The 19,800-nt window shown below is 38.1% G+C and overlaps 1 protein-coding gene across 8 annotated transcripts in view; it reads right to left on the bottom strand.

Annotated features, from left to right (window-relative positions):
- Positions 1-19,800, bottom strand: part of ANKS1B (ankyrin repeat and sterile alpha motif domain containing 1B) — a 439,567-nt gene that overhangs the window by 164,398 nt on the left and 255,369 nt on the right. For all 8 annotated transcript variants that reach the window (XM_038180703.2, XM_038180699.2, XM_038180684.2 and 5 more), the window contains one exon: positions 8,364-8,462. In XM_038180703.2, the coding sequence (XP_038036631.1) occupies positions 8,364-8,462 (99 nt within the window). The remainder of the gene's footprint in view (positions 1-8,363; positions 8,463-19,800) is intronic.

Below are 19,800 nucleotides of genomic sequence, written 5' to 3'. Positions count from 1 at the left end.
TGGTTTGTAAGGAACTTTTTTTTAAAGAAAACGTGTGTTTTCTTTAAAAATCACAGAATCATCTAGGTTAAAAGAGACTTCCAAGATCATCTAGTCCAACCTCTGAGCTAACAGTAACAAGTTCTCCACTAAACCATATCACTAAGCTCTACATCTAAACATCTTTTAAAGACCTCCAGGGATGGTGACTCAACCACTTCCCTGGGCAGCCCATTCCAATGCATAACAACCCTTTCAGTAAAGAAGTTCTTCCCAATATCCAACCCAATCCCCTATGGGCAACTTTAGCCCATTCCCCCTCATCCTATCACTGGGCACATGGGAGAACAGACCAATCCCTGCCTCGCTACAGCCTTCTTTAAGGTACCTATGGAGAGTGATAAGGTTGCCCCTCAGCCTCCTTTTCTCCAGGCTGAACAACCCTAACTCCCTCAGCCGCTCCTCGTAGGACTTGTTCTCCAGACCCCTCACCAGTTTCATAGCCCTTCTCTGGACACAGTCCAGGGCCTCGATGTCCTTCCTGTAGTAAGGGGCCCAAAGCTGAACACAGTACTCAAGGTGTGGCCTCACCAGAGCCGAGTACAGGGGGACAATCACTTCCCTAGACCTGCTGGCCACACTGCTTCTTATACAAGCCAGGATGCTGTTGGCCTTCCTATCCACCTGAGCATACTGCTGGCTCATATTCAGCCGACTATCAACCAATACTCCCAGGTTCTTCTCTGCCAGGCAGCTTTCCAACCACTCATCTCCCAGCCTGTAGCTCTGCTTGGGGTTGTTGTGCCCCAGGTGCATGACCTGGCACTTGGCCTTGTTAAACCTCATGCAGTTGGCCTCAGCCCATCGGTCCAGCCTATCCAGATCCTCCTGCAGAGCCTTCCTACAGTTTTATCCCAACAAAGTGTATGCCAGTCCAAGCCATGGGCAGCCAGTTTCTTGAGGACAATGCTGTGGGAAACGGTGTCAAAAGCTTTGCTGAAGTCAAGGTAGACCACATCCACAGCCTTTCCCTCATCCATTGTGTCACTTTGTCATAGAAGGAGATCATGTTCATCAAGCACGACCTGCCTTTCATAAACCCCTTCTGACTGGTCCTGATCACCTCGTTGCCCTGCAAGTGCCGCACGATGACACTCAAGATAACCTGCTCCATGAGCTTCCCCAGCACTGAGGGCAGACAGACAGGCCTGTAGTTTCCAAGGTCCACCCTCCGGCACTTCTTGTAGATGGGCTTCACATTTACTAGCCACCAGTCAACTGGGACCTCTCCTGATAGTCAGTACTGATGATAAATGATGGAAAACAGCTTGGTCAGCTCTTCCTCCAGTTCTCTCAGTACCCATGGGTATGCTGGCCTATCAGAAATGCTGGTCTATCTAAGATATTTAATCAGCTCTCTCAAAAATATGTACAAAATAATCAGCTTCCAATCTGATTCATTTTGGATTGTGGGTGGTTGTGGTGGAGTTATTTTTTCCTGTCTTTGTGTGTTGTCTGTTGTAAAGTATGTACATGTATGTTCAAAAAGTAATTGTGTATACTCGTATTTTTTGGAAGAAGAGATCATTCCTTCTCTAGAGGTGGTAAAATAAAAGGCTGAGGGGAGACACTTTTGAAGACCACAGTGCCTGGCTGGCACAGGAACACCACAAGAAGCTAGCACTTGCAGCGCTTGAGCAGGACTTGAACCTGCAGTCAGGGAAAGAGAGACAGCTGTCAAGGAGGACCAGCTGAACTTCCTATGGACCTGAGGACACTTTTCATTTACTGCTGCTGAGAAAGTGACTAAGTGAAAACTAGGACCTTCCTGTAAAGGCACAGCGGGTAAGGAAGAGCTGTTATTTTTTTGTTTGTTTGTTTTCTATTCTGCCTACCTTGTCACTTACTAGAAAAGTTAACTATTCAGGCTGTGTTTTAATAATGTTTGTCTTTTCTTTCTGCTAAACAAAATCTTTCCACCTTTTTGTGGAACTTACTATCAAAAGACAGTATAGTTATATTCACTTCACAGCACTGCCTAATTCAGGATCCCACACTAATGGTAAATCCAGACTACCATGAAATCAGTTCAGCATTTCCTACCACCATTGTGACAGACATCTTTTCTGTGACTTTTTGCAGTTTGAATCCGTCTTCAGAATAAAAAGAAAAATAGATACACACTTTTTATTTTTTATTTTACTTTTTTTTTTTTTTAGTAGTTGGATTCATATCTGTGAGAAACAAAGTTGTGTTTTTGCCATAGAAGGTGTTTTTGCAATGGAAAATTCCACTAACCTTGCATCTTCAAAAGTGATTGAACAGTATAGCAGTGAGGAGTATGCTAAGCAGATAAGGGGATGGTCACACTGTCCCAAAATAAGGAGGACAGCTAAGAAAAACAGGATGAGCAGTACAAAATCAGTAAGAAAAAAATCACAGGCCCTCTAGTCCTTCTAGGCCCTCCTTCCTTCTAGGAAAAAAAAAAAAAAGGAAAAGGAGAAATTGACAGTTGGTCAAATTAAATTGTACCTATATGGTACAGAAGTGCGTCGAGTAGGTTGTGAACCTGTAGTACTCAGCCAGTGAGGAAACAGGAGAAATGAGGTGTTGGGTAATAGCAAATTATGATAAACTTAGTTAAGTTAGTTACTTAAGTTTATTATCAAAGTTAATTATGATAAACTCCTACTGTGTGTTCCTGCTTGCAGGATGCCCGCCATTGCAATCGCGAATAAAATAGCTTCACAGAAAATCCTGTCTGAAGAAAATTATTGAGATTTTTCTCACACATCCAGAAGACTAAAAAGACCTTCTAGTTCTTCATCAGACACCATGGGTCTGGGTCAAGGGAAGACATCTCATTCAGTATTACTGTGGATGCTTTATGCAACAGTTCAGGGCATTTCTATTTGGTATGATGTAATCTTAAAAAGACCTGAATCTGGAATTTGTGAACTAAGTGGAACGCATGGCCTTTGATCTCATGAGTTTCTAAGATTATCACTTCTGAGAACAGTCCTGTGGGTATTTGTTAGTAATTCTGTGCTCAGTGCTAGAGATTTACAGGCACACTTTCAAAAACTGGCTATTTTAGCATAGACTTACACCTCCAAAGTTAAACATTCATCCTTTGCTGGAACCTCAGTAGTTTTGCCTGGTTTACTTTTGACGATGTGCTATCAACTGCACCTTTAGTTCCTTCCATCCCTCTCAGAGGCTATACTAGCAATGATTTCTTTGGCCCAAGAGTATTATGGTTTGGTGCCACGATATGATTTAAAAGTAATCTGATCATTGCCTCTACTTCGCGTTGGTTTGGTTTGCTGAATAATCTGGGTACACATTATACAACTTTGTTTTTGTAGGAAAGCAAATCAGAAGATCAAAACTAGACATGCACCAAATACATTTCAACCTCTATTTTTTTCTCTGCTTTTTACTAATGTTATTATTCTTGATGGTTGAAAAACCCACTAAGCACTTCAGCTTCACAGGAAATTCCATGGCGTTGTTAACTAGAGGCCCAAGGAAATGATGTTCTTCATCAACAACCTGTAAGAAAGTTGAAAACTTCCTGATGGCAATCTAAGCTGGTGTCAGTATCAGAAGGCTGCTGACTTCATGGCTGTTGTGAGGAGTACAGAGGTATCTAACTATGCTCTGTATAGTGACCAGTGGGCCAGCTGCAGAAGAAAGAGAATAGGAAAAGAATAGCACTCCCTCTCAAATAGAATTTTAGCTTGCCTCAGTGTAGACAGCAGGCAATATGGAGTCAACCACAATTAAGAAAGTGTAAAAAAGCACGAATAGGAATAAGGCTTGCTGTATGGGGAATGGTTGCATGACCAGTGACATGCTACTGTAATCTACACAAAACAGATAAATGACAGTGTATCCCATTTAGAGTGGCTCACTGACAGAAAGAAGGAAAATGTAAAACATTTGTGGGACTGCTTTAATCAGACAAATTTGAAGCACACGCATGGAGAGACCATGAGGTAAACACACTGAGCTATAGCATAGATGTTTCTAACTGCTTTGTTTCACTGGTCCATTCCTTTGTGTTTCAAAGTTGCAACACTCATGTATTATGTGGTTATAACTCTTCTTCTCTGTCCTTATAGTTAAGGTCTTATAAACAGTGTAATGAGCAGGCGAGTGACCTCCTTCCAAGCCTGGCAAGTAATTCTGAAAGGCATTAGAAGGAGGAATAAGCAGGGTACAAAGCACTTCCCTTGAATGCTGCTTTTCATCTTCAATTCCAGCAGGCCAGAAGCAAGAAGTCACCACCAGAAAGGGTCATAAATATTAAGAGCTTGACTTTGCAGCATCTTCTAGTTTGGTCACTATCTTTAGGAATGGAAGTTGCAGTGATCTACCTGTTAGCTGTGCTGAATGGGAGATAATTAAATACCATGACTCAAAATAGCTTGCTAAGCTCTGTAACGTCTAAACCAAGATATAACCAGATATATAGCAATAGCAAACATATGATGAGGTCCCTGTCTGCTATATACACAGCATAGTTAATGTGCACAGGCACAGTAGTTCTGTTTTCCTAAATGCCAGATTTACTGTGCTTGCAAAAATGGGTGTTACTTATGAGTAATAGATCTAGCACTTTTTGGAAGCACAGCTTTACTGCTCATGTAACACTACTTGCAGAGAGCATGTGCTCAATACCCCACTCATGTCCTACTTCTTGTCTGCACCCAGGAAGCAGGCTTACTGCCGGCATGCCACTGCTACAAGATTCCCAGACATGCTCTGTGCCTGAGACCTCTCCATGCAGGAAGAAACAAGCTGCATACTGTAAGAATAGCTCTGAAGCCAGAAGAAAGATGCTTTCAACTATAATCTTTCTTCCATTTGTCAAATGAGAGAGTGTGTTCCCATTATGGGCTAGGAGAAGGAGCTATACACTGAGCAACCCACATGAAAACAATCCCTTTTCTTATCTAGGTCCTCAGATAAGCTAGGATAATTATTTTCAAAAACACTGCAGCCTCTTAGGAATCCATTGAGAAGTCAATTGCACACAGGCTTTGGATGCCAAAATAACTTGAAAATGATACACTGTGGCTGCTATTATTTTCTTAGTCAATTAAGCGTATCTTGCAAACAAGTTCTCCCTCAGTATAAAATATATATATTTTTCTGAAGTCCTTGTACTATACTTTTAGGCATTGTCCCTAGAACTCTATACAGCTGAATGAGATTTACTCTAAAACTGGTGTCATGTATAAAGTATTTCTATTTTAAGAATTAACTTTACAAATTATATTTCTACTGGAGTGTCTTAACCTTATCTAATAATAATAAGCTATAAAGTGCTCTAGTTAATATTAATGTGAAACTTGAATAACTTAAATTACATTAATGTAAGGTGGGATTGGGCTGTATCTCTAATCCAACAAAAATAAAGGGTATAATGAAAAGCAGAGATCTCATTGAAATATTTCTATTCTCCCTACAAACATACTAGCTTACTCTCATGAAATGCTCTCCTCAAATACAAAATAATTAAGGAAAGATTATATTTTGAAAAAAAAAAAAAAAAGGGTCAAACATGCCTTTTTATACTGGTTAAACACAACATAATAAAATGCAACAATTAATTCATCAGGTATTTGCTTTTTTCCTGTTTAAAACTACTTCAAGCTCTGGCAAGTGGTTCCTAAACACATTTCTGGTGTTTGAAATACAGAAATCTCATCACTCTTTAGGAAACCAGCATTTAGGAGTGATCAAAGTCAGTTAGTCTTGCCAAAATCTAAATGCCTGTTGCTTTTTCAGGCTGCAGAGATGTAGGCTGATGAGAATAACAAAAGAAGCTTTAAAAAGGAATATTTTAAAACATTGACAATAGATTAGTTTCTTGATTTTTTAGCCTCTAAGTTTATTCTATACTGCCTTAGTATATGACCCTAAGGAAGTGTCATTCTGTAGATATATTTTAAAGCATTTAACTTCTACCTCAACTTCTGAGTTAAGAAGTATGACAAGACAGGAAGGATTAATAGTAAAACTAACAACAGCAGCAGCAGCAGCCATATTGCTAACTACTAAAATGCAAAGAGTCATCAAGTTTTAAATTAAACAATGAGTAGAAAAGAGGTACCTTTTCAAACAAACCAACTAAAAGAATATTTAATTAGATTCAAATTAGTAATAATCCAATTATGATTTGAAATCTTAAAGTATTTAGAAGGTACAGACTATTTTGAATGGATGATGACAGAGCTGAACTTATCAACAAATGGATATGCAGAAACCTTTTAATGTTTTCCTGCAGGATGTGAAAGTTTTTTAGATTTTCAGCAAACTGCTGTGAATACTTCAAGGGTGAGTTACATGAGATAAAATTTACCAGAATCCCAATTTGTGGGCCCCATAACTACTCCAACAGCTGTTCAAACGAATTGGGTTTTGAATATGAAATTAAGTATTTTTTCTATGTAAGCTCTCTTGTGTTGGTGAATCATTTGAGTGAAGAAATGTGATGCACAGCTTTTGGCTGCCTTTACTTTAATATGATATTTTTGCATCAAAGACACATTAGAAACTTGGTCTTTGAGGACTGTTTTCTCAACAAGGAAGCTGCTAAAGACTACCTCCACTGAAGCCCATGCTTTAAGCCTTTCTTTGTTACTTAATTATCTTTGGTTCAGAAGATGTTAATTGTTGCATAAACAGCTTGTTCTCAACTGGTTTTAAGAGAGCTTCTAGATCTTGATTCTATAATAATTTCTCATATTAAGCATATTTTATGAAAATACCTTAGTTGGAGTCATATGACAAAATCTGGCTCTCAGCATTAGTATATTCTCCAAAAGCAGACATTATTAACAATGTTTTCATAAACGCCAGTTACCAAATCTAGATAGCACTAAAATTATGATATATTAAAAATCTATTCATTAATTTTGAATAATTTAAGAAGGAATACAAAAATTCTGGCTTCCCTAAGAAATGTCAAAACCAAAAATATTTCATCAGCTAAGAGCAGGCATTAAAATCACATAAAATGTTTTGAATGATAGCGTTGTTCAAAAATGGATAAATTTATAGTTAAACCATAAATATCTGTTGTAATTCTTCAAGTACTACTTTTTATATACCCTAATACTGTACCATTTATCTCATTTGTCTAAAAACGCTATGTGGAACATTGCTGTCTTTAATCATCTTCAGTGTATCAGTGCACAAACTCATTCTGTAGTATATACAGATTGTCTAGCACATCCAGAAACAGATACAGTTCATAATTTTACATTTTTTCCATACAAAATAAATCCTTGTTCTCTTTTACCAGTCATCATAAGAACTTATCTAATAAACTATGCATCAAAAAAAGCCTCTGCATCAAAAAAGCCTCTTCTGGCAAAGTCATCCGCATGCTCCAGACTGAAATGTCCTTTAACAACTATTTTAGCTCTGAAGTGTTATCAAACTGCAAACAGACTAATCTCTATTTACCTTGATTATTCCACACATGCTGCTACCAAGCTCTAGAGCACTCCATGCACTTAAGACATTATTCCTGCCCCAGTATCTTGCACCGAGTGAGTATTTGTATCACTTGCGGCGGCCTGGGCTTTAGTAGTGTCTATTGCTGCTCATTCATTCTCACACAGCTTCCCCAAATCAGTATGTCCCTCATTTACCTATTCAGGTTTCTGTATGTAGAAACATTAGCAGAAGCCTGCACCGATATATTCTGGTGTGTAAAATATAAGAACCACACCTTTACACCGCTGATTTTAGAATCCATAGTTTAAATCAGTTAGCACTAAAAATGACTGGAAAAATGACTGGAAAAATGACTGCAAGTTACTATGTCCACAGCTGAGAAGAAAAATACAAGGAGCAAATCAATGTGGAGCCTGCAGGAAATCTCCAAATCATACATGAAAGACAGGTATTAGGAAAAGCATTTTTCATTCAAAGTTTTGAAGAATGTTTATATTATTCCTGTTTCAAAAGGCAAAGTATTTTTAGGTCATCTGCTATATAAAGACAAACACCTGGTATTCATTGACAGCCTTATTTACACATATGTAATGACAGTCTATAAACAGATTGAAAAGACGAAAATCATTACAATAAATTCCAAACAGCTATCATTTAAATCATTACAATAAATTCCAAACAACTATCATTTCAAATTACAGATGTTACTCTGTTCTGCTTCATTTGTCAACTACATCAACACAAGGTAGGTCCAGTGTGACATTACTTTATGCCACTTTTGCACATGCAACAAATGGCTACAAAAACAGTAGGGAATTATGTTTATCTCCATTAAAAAAAAAGTGTTTTAAATAATGTGAAAGCTGTCGGTGTTAATTCCCTTGCTTGGATAATAACAGAAACTATACCTTTGGGAGAAGCTGGATTGCTTGGAGTATTCTCTGTCTGTGTCCAGAGTTAAGTATTCCTATTTCCAGCAGATCCTGGTCTTCCATTACGTTGCTTCCCTAAAGAAGTGAGGGGAAAAAAAGGTAGAATTAAGATGAAAAAATAGAAGATTCCTTCAATAGCTTAAAACAAGCCCTTTTGTCGTGTTTAAAAGAGAACACTTTGCATAACTTGTGATAATTGAAAAGATTAATAAATTACTGGTGACTGCACTCACTGTCATATCGACAAAATGTGGAGGAAGGTACTTGAACTTATGGACAATTGCTATACTGCTGGCAACCTGTCAGTGGAGAAACTGTAGGGTCTGCTCAAGCAAAATACTAGCTGTGAACAGCCTTTTAATTGGCTGGACTTTGGCTGAACCAAGGACATGACTATAGATAAGTGCATTCAAAGTCTTCATTTTTTTTCATCCAACTCCCATCTCACCCAGTAATGTCTTACGTTCACTTTAATCTAGTCTGGAAAATACTTAACACATAGGAAGAACAGTAGAGTGGATGAGGATAGAATTCTTTAGTTACTTGCTAGTAAAATGCTGAAGAAACCAAAGAGGGGGAGTGGTATCAACAAACCCCATATGGCTCCCATCCCCTTGAATTTAACTGTACCAGTGCAGTCCTAACTTCACCTATTACTGCTCTTATCTCCCTGCTTGTGGGCAGGTCAAAGAATTCCTAACATGCAAACAGCAGAAAAAAAACATCTGTTCAAACAATACACAAAATAGGAGTCCATAAAAATCGAGAAAAAAATCCTCAAGAATTCAAGCTTCTATTCTTAAGATCTGTTAGCAGTAGAAGATGACCTAGATCTACACATGTAATAGGGAAATATGACTCCTAAAAGATGATCCTGGAATTCATCCAAACAGTGAACAGTACAGGCTGAAGATCAGGGAGTCTGATTCCACCTAGGTGGAAAGTTTAGCATTTGAAAGATAAGGTACTTGGTTATTTGGCGGTGACTGCTGGGAATCACCTGAGACACTAAAGTAGCTCAAAAAAGTGAATTGCAGCCAGGGACCAAATCAGGATGGTTCAAAGTAGGCTGGAAAACCTACATTCCGTTTTTAGACTACCTCATTTCAGACCACACACACACAAATTAAAAAAAAAAGTCCATTTTCTATTACATTTGTGATCAAAACCCGTAAAAATAGCCCAGTTGACCTCTCCAAACTTGTACCCCTGGTGGAGTCTCATGAAGCTAACTTGGTATAAGTGGGAATTTTTATTTGCACTCATTTAAAATCACCATGAAATAGGCTTTATATGAGCAAAGCCATGAAAAACTTCATCTCCACCTTTCCATTTAGCTTTCTGCTTCTGACTCAGTAGAGCTCTTAAGCAGCAGCAAAATCAAAAGCTGAGAGGCGCATAACAGGACATACTTAAATACTTCGCTGAATCAGGGCTTAATAATGGACATGAATTATTTCTGAATATCAAATCTCCTGTCCCAGAGCAACATGGCTTTCTTTCAAAAAGCACAGTGGAATAAGCAATACTTCACCCTGTTCAGCTGTTAAATCTTCACTCTTTTCAGATGGACTGATTAGTTTACAGATGTACTCTTGAGAACTCTCAAGTGCTACTCTGCAGAATATCCTGCAAAATCTAGGGGAGGTCTTTTTAAGGCAATCATGGAAACATTACAAAGCTATTACATTTAAAATTATATTTCACAGTACGGGGTATGATTTAAGACTACAAGTCTGCAAATCATATCCTGAAAGAATTTGTGTGCAGCATCAGAACTGGCGCAGGCAGAGCCCTGTTCTGAAGTGAGAAGCTGTGCAATCATGTCGTTATAAGTACATCATGTGGTATAAGAGTGCATGCAGCACAGGCTGTGCAAACAGCGACAGTGATGAGGTGGGGTTAATATCCCATTTATCTGCCTTGTAAACACATACAAAATGTCATTTCTCCTTTCTTCCTCTTTATGTTAATTAACCTATAGGGGGCTGTAAATTTAGGGGAAGAAATGGGGGAAAAAATGCATTTTGGGTTATTGCTGCTAGCATAAAAGGCTTTAGGCAAACTGAGCCAACACATGATCCATTCCAAAAAAAAAAAAAAAAAGACGACTACATATTTTCATTCATATTAATAAATGCAGCTATTTGTTTCAGCTACGGCTTTCAGTTCGTTGACTGTTTTTCAGATTTCACCCTTCATCATTGCAAGATGTTTATACACAATCAGGGTGTACTCGTCACTAAGCTACTATACACTGGTTATTGGTGTCAGCAACCTTGGCAGTTTGAAGTATTCTAAGTTTACAACCCAGTTCAACAAATACTTAGGCACAAGATGCTGACTGTTTGTGCCAAGTTGATGCATGGCAGAGACAGCACTATTTTATTAATTCTTTACTACTGTTGTTTGTTTGTTTGTTTTTCTTTATGTATTAGCTCAGAGATATATATATATATTTTGCAGCTGGTGCTTTTTTTTTTTTTATTTTAAAGTATGTCAAGGTTACAAAATCAAATATTTAAAACTCAGGAAAGCCTGGAATTAATGTTGCCTCCTTGCCCCACTCTGAGAAGGTAAGAACCCAGTCCGTTAACGTCTGCAGGCTTCAGAGCCTTTCCTGTGCCTTTTCATCAGTGCCAATGGTAGCAGCCACTCATCTCTCCTGTAAAACAGACCTCCTTGTCTCCTGCCAAGGTGCTATGCCAGCTCTTCATCTCTCCACATGAGCAAACTGGGGAACTTTAGATAATAATTCTCTATTGCTTTAAATAATAATTCTCTACAGAGGAGTAAGCTGATAGTAGAAAGCTGCTGTCTCCTCTGCAGACATGCCTTCGAAGAGAAAGAAACAGTGCCCTGTATTTCTATTTCTATGGTGTCTGCTCCCATTCTCCCCTTAATCGTGGTCCCTGATACTCTTTTTACCTGATTCCTCTTCTTGCTGTCCTCCAGCCTCCTTCAATTGCCTACATCGAGAGTGAGGAAAGCTTTCCCTTTTTTTTTTTTTTTTTTTTTTTTGCTGCAGCAGATCAGAGACAAGAGAAGAATTTGTCTCCCTTCTCTTAGCTGCTGTACACAAATTTATTATACGCTGGGCCAAACTTAACCTCAATTAACTTTATGGAGATGACATGGTAAATGTAATTAAAATGAATATGAATACAATAATGTCCTTTCACATTATTTCACCCTCAAAAATAGCTGAGCTATATTAGCTGAAACATTCACCAAAAAGAGATTGTTCTAGTAGACACCTACAGAATTTCAGTCCAAAGATTTAATTGTGATATGCTTATATAAAAGAGAAAACAGGTTCTTCTAACAGAAAATATGGGACAGCAATCTCTACTGGGGTTATTATGTTCTTATTATGTAATAAAAACATAAGAGGCTTTGTGATACTACAGCTTTCCCAAGTCTATTGGAAAACTTAGCTGGAAGGAAACCTCACTTCTCAGAATTAAAGCAGAAAGAATATATAAGAATTGCTTAATAACAATGCGCAGATTCAGATCTCATGCATGTCAGTTTACACTGTTGAAATTTCTGTGTTGCAAATGCGTAAGAGATAGTGTTATGTATAAATTAGAAATATTCTGATTCTGAAGTTCAAGTTAGGAAGGAATACAGCTTATCCTTCCTGGGCTTTGTGGTTCTGCACTTCTCTCAGAAATATCATCTTTTTCCCTATAAATACATAAAGAAAGCTGATCTCCTGAGTAAAAAGGCAATAGTTTCACAGAACAGTTGGGCTCAAGAATGAAGGGAAAATGACTCTGCATGTGGGAGACTGGAGGCATATGAAAAACAATATAATTGAGAAAACTCAGAAACTCTGCCAAAATCTGAGATAGTTCCTATAAATAAGTTAAGAACAAAAGACATGATGGTATAGTATAAGATAAAGATTTCACTGGCATTTATTTGGGGTGTTCCACACAAAACCATCTCCAGCACCCTCCACCTAAAGTTCATACAGTCTTTCCAAAAAATGCTGAGTTAGACTTTTATACTAGATTCCAAATGCATCTAAGAATGTACATATGTATACAGAATGTACATATGTATACAGTGCACATTCTACATCCTGTAGGAACAAAAACTCTTTAAGATTTGTCTCTAAAGATATTAAAATAAGTTGATTAGAAGAACATATTACAAAGGCAGGCATAAGTGCATGTTTCTCATTGCTACCATTTTGTACCTATGTCTTTAATCTTCCTTCATATATTTTCTGTACTGGAAACCTACAGAAAATCCAATGTCTGGTTCTGGCATCTAAATAAAGCAAAAATGGTAAAGAAACTTTAAAACAGATGCCAGATACATCACTAGACTTATCTGAAAACTCAGCCATTGAAGCTGGAAGTGAAGGGATATTGGGAATTTGCACTTTGGTATTATTCTTGCACTTCACCTTGACAATCTGATAAAGGTTAGAAATAAGTTCCTTAGATATTAATTGCACTCAAAGTTCTGGAAAAAAAAACAAACCAAACCAAAACCAAACAAGAAAAACACCACACAACTCAATGAGGAGATAAATACCTATAGAATAATAAAATGGTTTGGGTTGGAAGAGACTTTAAAGACCATTTAATTCCAGCCCTCCATGCCATGGGCAAGGACAACTTCTACTAGACCAGGTTGCTCAAAGCCCCATACAACTTTATTCTCTTTAATGAATAGATGATGTCTATATAAACGTGTCCTGTAAGAGCTTCCCACCTTCCATTCCATCCCCCAACGTACTTTTAACAAAACAGTTTTCTTTCATGCTTTCCAGTTAACTCTTCTGTGTGTGTCCCCTGCACGGTAATCCCTCACAGCCTTTGGAGGCTGAAATAACATCCTGTCTTAAACACAAGGATACTACTTGTGTGTGATTGTACCAGCAATCCTTATATGTGAGGCTACCAAGCTGTGCCTCTGAGCCTCATGTCCAGTAGTGTATGCTGCTGGAATTCTAAAATCGTCTATGCATCCTTTTGTGTAAACTGAGTAAAAACTAGCTGGAAGAAAGAGAGAAAGAACAAATTAATTGTGCATTTGAGGCTATTTTTTTTTTTTCCTATATGAAAGAAAATATGCTTATGTAAGAAATGGAAGATTTGGAAGAGTTCTCTTTATAGACTGGCAGCACCAATTAGACCAGCTTTTCTATACTCATCTATGTCAGCTAGAAGAGGAAAAGCAACAAATCTGGTACCTAAAGCTGTGTAAGAACTACTAATGAGATGGAATTGACTTGCTGTGCAGCCATTAGTGAGACCAAATTCAACTGCAGGTGCCAAGTGTCACTGGAGTTGATTTGCCCAACAACAGGATTGGTGTGGGTGAGGGAAGGATGACTCCTGTGCCGAGTGTAATGTTGACAGGGTAGCACTAATAGATGCCTCTCTGTTTTTCCTTGGGCAGAGATATACATTCTCCCTTTTCCTCTTGCAGCTACCCATGTAACAGCTGCACCTTCAACATATTATCAGTAGAGACTCTGACAAGCCAGTATCAGTCAGATGTAATACATAGCAATGGGTAAGATCATGGTGTCTGTGTGTCACAGACAAGGTTCAGTGTGCGAAGGACCTTGTCACTATTTCTTCCAATTTGTATTGCAGCAAATCACTGGCTTCCTGAGAGTTGTCACTGCAGGAGCTCAACCGGGGATATTTGAGTTTGAACAGATCTTGCACTTGGGTTTGCAGGGTTGCTGGAAATATGACTTGTCAGAGAGAGGAAAAAGGATACAAGGCTTATCTGGGGTGAGAGTACTCGTGTTCCTGCCACGCAGGGAAAAGAGGTAGGAGCAGGACTGGGGCAGATGGGATTGTTCTTCCATTATACATGCGTGGAGATAGAAAACTGACACCAATAGCACCAAAGAGCTCCTTTCTTTCTCTTCCCTTCCACACCAACAGGAAAGGAAGAGGCAAAGGGAGTACCCATCTGACACCAATGAGAAAGAGTCCAATTGTAAAGCATAGCTTTGACAGTCTTCATTCCAAATCACTTTGCTTCTCACCCACCTAATGCTAATATTCTTTCAAACTGCACCCCCCAAAGGAGGTGACATTTAAACTGTCCTCTGGCTGGGAACAAATTAGGGACATCTCACAAGATTGTTGGGCAAGATGATAAGGACACATTAAATAATCAGAATTTTTCATTGTCTCAATCATATGCCACAAGGTTTATACATTTTCATCACAACATAGCTTTTCCACAAGGTAGAAGAGGTTATTCCTTGGAGGCTTGCAAGAAATGACCAGAGAAATGCAGTTTTCAATAACGCAAACTGCTTTTTATTAGTGCAAAAATTTCAGGCAATGTGTCACACATTTCTTTTCCAAATGAGAACTGGCAAACGATCAGAATTTAGCAAGCTTCAGTATGAGTGAAAGGTTGCCTCTCACCAGTACTGCCACTGTTAACATGAAAACAAGATCTGTAAGAATGATTATTGAGTGAAATGTTTAACTTGTACTTTAAGGTCAGAAAGATTTATCAGATTCCTGGAGATACTGCAGAAATTGTTATTTCACCTGCAAGCCTGACAAGACCATGTTAGAAAAATCTCTTGCAGAAGCCTGAAATTCTGCCTTGGGGAAAAAAAAAAAATTGTTTGTAAAATACGTTAGGAAGAATGGACTGAGCACATTGCAAATCATTTGATAACATTCTTCTAACATTATATTGCCCTTAAACTACTGATACTGAAACTAATTCTCAATCCTCACCCTCCTCTATTATCAGTCTTTATATTTATGACTTCCTTAGCAATTAAAAACCCACAAAAATAAAGAGGAGAATTGAAGATGGTTTTCCATGTTAATAATATTTCTTCAGAAAGTAATAATAAACTACTATTGAAATGTTAATTAAAAAAAGGTCATTTTAGTCACAAACAAGAGCAATGGACAGCAATTCAAAGCAATTAAGGCACAACTCCACCCAGGGAATTTGACCCCTAATCTGCAAACTATGCAGGAAGATATAAGATGATGTAAGTGGGATTCATTCCAGAAGAAGCGGAGACCCAGCAGACCCTGAGTCCCACTCTACCTATGTTTTAAAGATCTCTCTGGTTCATATTCAGCTCTCCCTAAAATGAAGCTGAAGTAACCAGTACCATTGAAAGACCTCCAAATATTGATATTCAAAGGAACATATAGTCACAGCCCCTTCACACAACAGTAATAGTTAATTAAAGTATAGTGATAATTAAACAATACTGATAGCTGGGACAAGGATTCTTGCAGGAAGAATTTCTGCTATTTTTATCCCCTCTTCCTTGTAGCACTGATTCATTACAACCAACACAATTGTCACATGCAAATTAGCTGCACAGATAAGGTGGCAATTGAAAAAATTACTTCTGATGTTGCACTTGGCCCACTTAATTATGAACGCTGTTGACCCAACTCTGTCTGCCTATTTAGTCATAACAATTCAATAAAATAATTATTAATACTTACCTAAATTACATCTTAATGTCTTGAATGTATATTGCAAAGATAATTTCACTTCATTTGAGTAATGAAAATTCTGAGGAGTCTATATTGTACCATTATTCAGATTACTTGAGATAAATGCTAGTTATCCTAGATGCTAAATTTCTCAAAGGACCCAATTTAAAATCAATATTACTGTGAACTAATTAACAGACTTCTAAATTCTTGGGAAAATACTTCTTTCTCCAGTGAATATATAAGTTTGGGGAGTGCAAGAAGGGGTAAACGGTATTTTCAGAAATGCTGAATACCTGCTCTACATGTAACATGGAATTCTATTCAACCTTGGCACTAATGCTGGTGTTTTTGTAATCAATGTAGAAACTCTGCTTACCCCCCAGAAAGTCTCACTGAGTAAATGTGTGTATTTCAAACCACATTTCTGTCTGTCAGGTATTTCTTTGCTCACATTTTTATCAACCCTAGCCATGTTGAGCCACACAAATCAGCCCGAAGAGTACAAAACACAGTCAAAGACTTAGACTTTAAAATTCAGAGCAGAATCCATATCTTAAAAATAGCTTATTCACAGAGAAGGTCTGTGAAATAGCAGCAAGAAAAACATGCTCAGAAAAATACTTAAGCCTTCAAATGATTATGCCCTAATGTTACAGTTGTGGTCTTGCAAGCCTTTGCTCAGCTCCTGCCTGCAGCTGAACTCCACTCACATATTTTTTCATTTTTACCTCTGGGCTCCCTGGTTTTCTGTTCTGAGTAGATGGAGTAGCTTGGAAACTACATCCAACTTTGCGTTTGCGTGAGTCTAGAAATGAGGCCCTGCTTCTCATAGGTACCATGGGAGCTTGATCTGATGGGAAGTCTTAAGAGAATGCCTAGGGCAGAGCCACAAGAGCATGGCATGAACTGTAAGCTGTTCTTTCCTAAAATGTGACTGAAGGAGAAAGAGTTGCTTTATCTTTCTTTTTCTTTAGCACAGCGCTGTTATGAGCAGATTCACACAGAAGGGAGATCAGATTCATGTGTCTTTCTCAAACTCGAATTTTGGATTTCCTAAAAAGAGAACAAGCTATGCAATAACTGACAGGGAAGGGCATTCTGGGATTGAGGAGGAATTGTTCTACAGTCCTGCTGAAACTAAATTACCATGAAATTCAGCCAGTAAAGCAGAAGGAACATTATCCTTTAGACCAGTGAGAGCTAGGTGAGGTAAATCAATCTTCCAGTGCTGTTGCTAGAAATGTTTTTAGTTTACACCCAATAACAGCTAGATATAAAAAGCAGAGAGAAAGCTACAAATTCAGGACTATCTCTTGCAACTGAGTATTGTAACTTCTGAGCCACAGAGTCATTTGAGCCTCTAGATAGTACTGTAATTTGAAAGAAATTGGTGAATCAGCTGTCCTCATCCAGAGGGACAACATTGATGTCGAGATCTAGGGAGCAAGATGGAAAATTCAGCCTCCAGATGGTTTCTAAACTAGAGCTTCAAAGGGAGGCAAAACTTTCCAATATAACTCTTGCCTTGGATTATCTTACTGACTTCCTCTGCTTAGCACTGCAAATCTCTTTATTAAGCACCTTGCTCTTTCTATTAAGTTATGCGGGGTCTTGTGTGCCAAACTCAGTTGCAAGGATCCTGATCCCAGACGCAGGAACTGTAAAGTCATATGTGGCCACATCCACCATAGCTGCCGCTAGCTACATTTGTAATGTGATCTTGAGGAAGCCTCACCTGGCTGTTTGGGGCCCACTCTCTGCACTGCAAAATGAAGCCACAGTCTAATTTTCACGTGACCAAACCCTTTTTCAGACATAGATCTTAGTAACTGGAGCCTGTTAGGTCAACTGAACTTGCTGTTTTAATATTTTATTACAAAATAGAATGAATTATGAAGCAGCTTCAAAGAACTACTGGAAAATTAATTGTGTTTTCTATGCATTGCTGATTGCTATGTTTAAATGAGTTTCATGTTCTGCCGTGCCTCTTTTGATTTGTTGTGGTGCAGCAAGAGTAAAAGGTAAGAAAGCTTATAAGCAAAGAAGGCTGCTATAAAACAAACTGGAATATACTAACTGTCTCTAACTGAAAATTAAAAGGGTGCAGGGAAAATACAGTCAGGCTTGCTGGCTAAATGCAACCATTATGCTGAGAAGCATTTTGATATATTCCTACAGATTGTTTGTTAAGGCAGACACAACACAGAGCATGATTGAACAAGTTTTTGTTTCCCATTGCACATAGAAGAGATTTCTGTTACATGTGGCTTTTCTTATACAAACCATTGTGATTTATTGCCACAGTATATGCAGAGATATTACTCTTCAGGTCCCTGAGGCCTAAGAGGTAAATGGAGATGGTCTCCATTTTCTTCATACTCTTTCTAAAAATATGAGAACATTTGATTAAGGGTTGACAATTTTCTTTTCTTCCTTTCCTTGTTCTTGTAATTCATTTCACATGGGAAGTGGGCTGTGTTTTTCTTATTCCTTCCAATTCAGCAGCTGGGTGGCTTGCTTCGCGGGCCCACTCTTGTCACCATGGCAACCAGCAGATTGCTGTAATGCTATCCCATGTGCTTGATGTCACTACATGGGGCTATTGTTCCCGGAGAACAATTTGGGAAATGCATTTCCATATTCTCGTAAAGAAAGATTAATTAGTGTTCCACCACATGGCCATCCCGTGTGTCACGCATGGACTGCAGCGTCGTGTCAGGAAGTGCTTCACACACAGCGACTCCACGAAGGGTTCATGCCATGAAGCCTGTGCCCAGTGCCAAGCAGGCACTGTTCCTCAGAAACGTGCTGGAGAGCCACAGCTTCAGCTCTTGAGAATCACTAGCATGACCGTGCTAGGTGAGATCAAAGGTCTACCTCATTGGTTTGGCATCTGCCAGTGGCCAAAACTGAATGCCCGGAAAAGCAAAGTATATAAATTGTCTTATATAATGATTTCATGCTGTTATCAATGGGTTAAGTTAAAGAGAAGTGCACCAGTATTTAGCTACATTAGAGACTGAATGCTGAATATATAGCAGGCAAAACACCTGATTTTACTAAACTGAAATCCAACATAGCTTTTGAGAGATACATAAGGGTCAGTTGCTCTTTAGTGTTTGGGGGAAGCTGATTTACCGTCCATGTTCCACCTTGCACCAAATCATTTTTGCACCACAAAGCTGGTTTCTTTTTGTGTGTCGTAGAGGTGGCAGAGACTCTAGGACTACCCTGACTGTAAATGAATTTTGGGATGATATATTCCACAAGAACCAAAATAAGAGCTATCCCTTCAGAAACGGTGTTAATAGGCCCAAAATTGTAGACTGCATGGAAGAAAGGATATTTCTTCATTCCTAAGGGGGTATTTCACTCTGTCCTGTACTGATTCCTAAAACACTTGAACATGGTATAATTGGGGAATGAGCCCAAAGAATAATGGAAAGCTGTTCTGTTTGCACTAAGTTTCTGTTTCCACTAAGTGGAAAATGACTGGGTAGCCACTGATAAAGAAAGCAGTGCACTCTGGAATGCTTCACGGAACACTGCATTTCTTAATATATATATATATGTTTGTCAATCCATAACAACATATATATATATATTAAATTACACAATAAAAATGTGGTATGATCTGGATGTCACCAGTATCTGTCACCCAGAACCTATGACAAACTGTGTAGCTATAGAGTGGATCCCATATACTATATTATCACAGGCATTAAAAGAGTTTGCCAACAATTTTGAAGTATAACGTTATTGAAAATATTGTTATAAAATAAAAATATTAATATAACAAAATAATAATAACATATATAATTAAATAATAATAATACATAATAATATAATATAAATATATAAATAATAATATAATAATAATATAAATAATGTTATTGAAAGTAATGTTTATAAATCTGAAATGTAAAATAAACATCCAGATT

This window comes from Anas platyrhynchos, chromosome 1 (assembly GCF_047663525.1).
Source record: "Anas platyrhynchos isolate ZD024472 breed Pekin duck chromosome 1, IASCAAS_PekinDuck_T2T, whole genome shotgun sequence".
Taxonomy (NCBI): domain Eukaryota; kingdom Metazoa; phylum Chordata; class Aves; order Anseriformes; family Anatidae; genus Anas; species Anas platyrhynchos.
The sequence above is the reverse complement of the archived record's forward strand: the minus strand, read 5'-3'. Positions and strand labels throughout refer to the sequence as shown.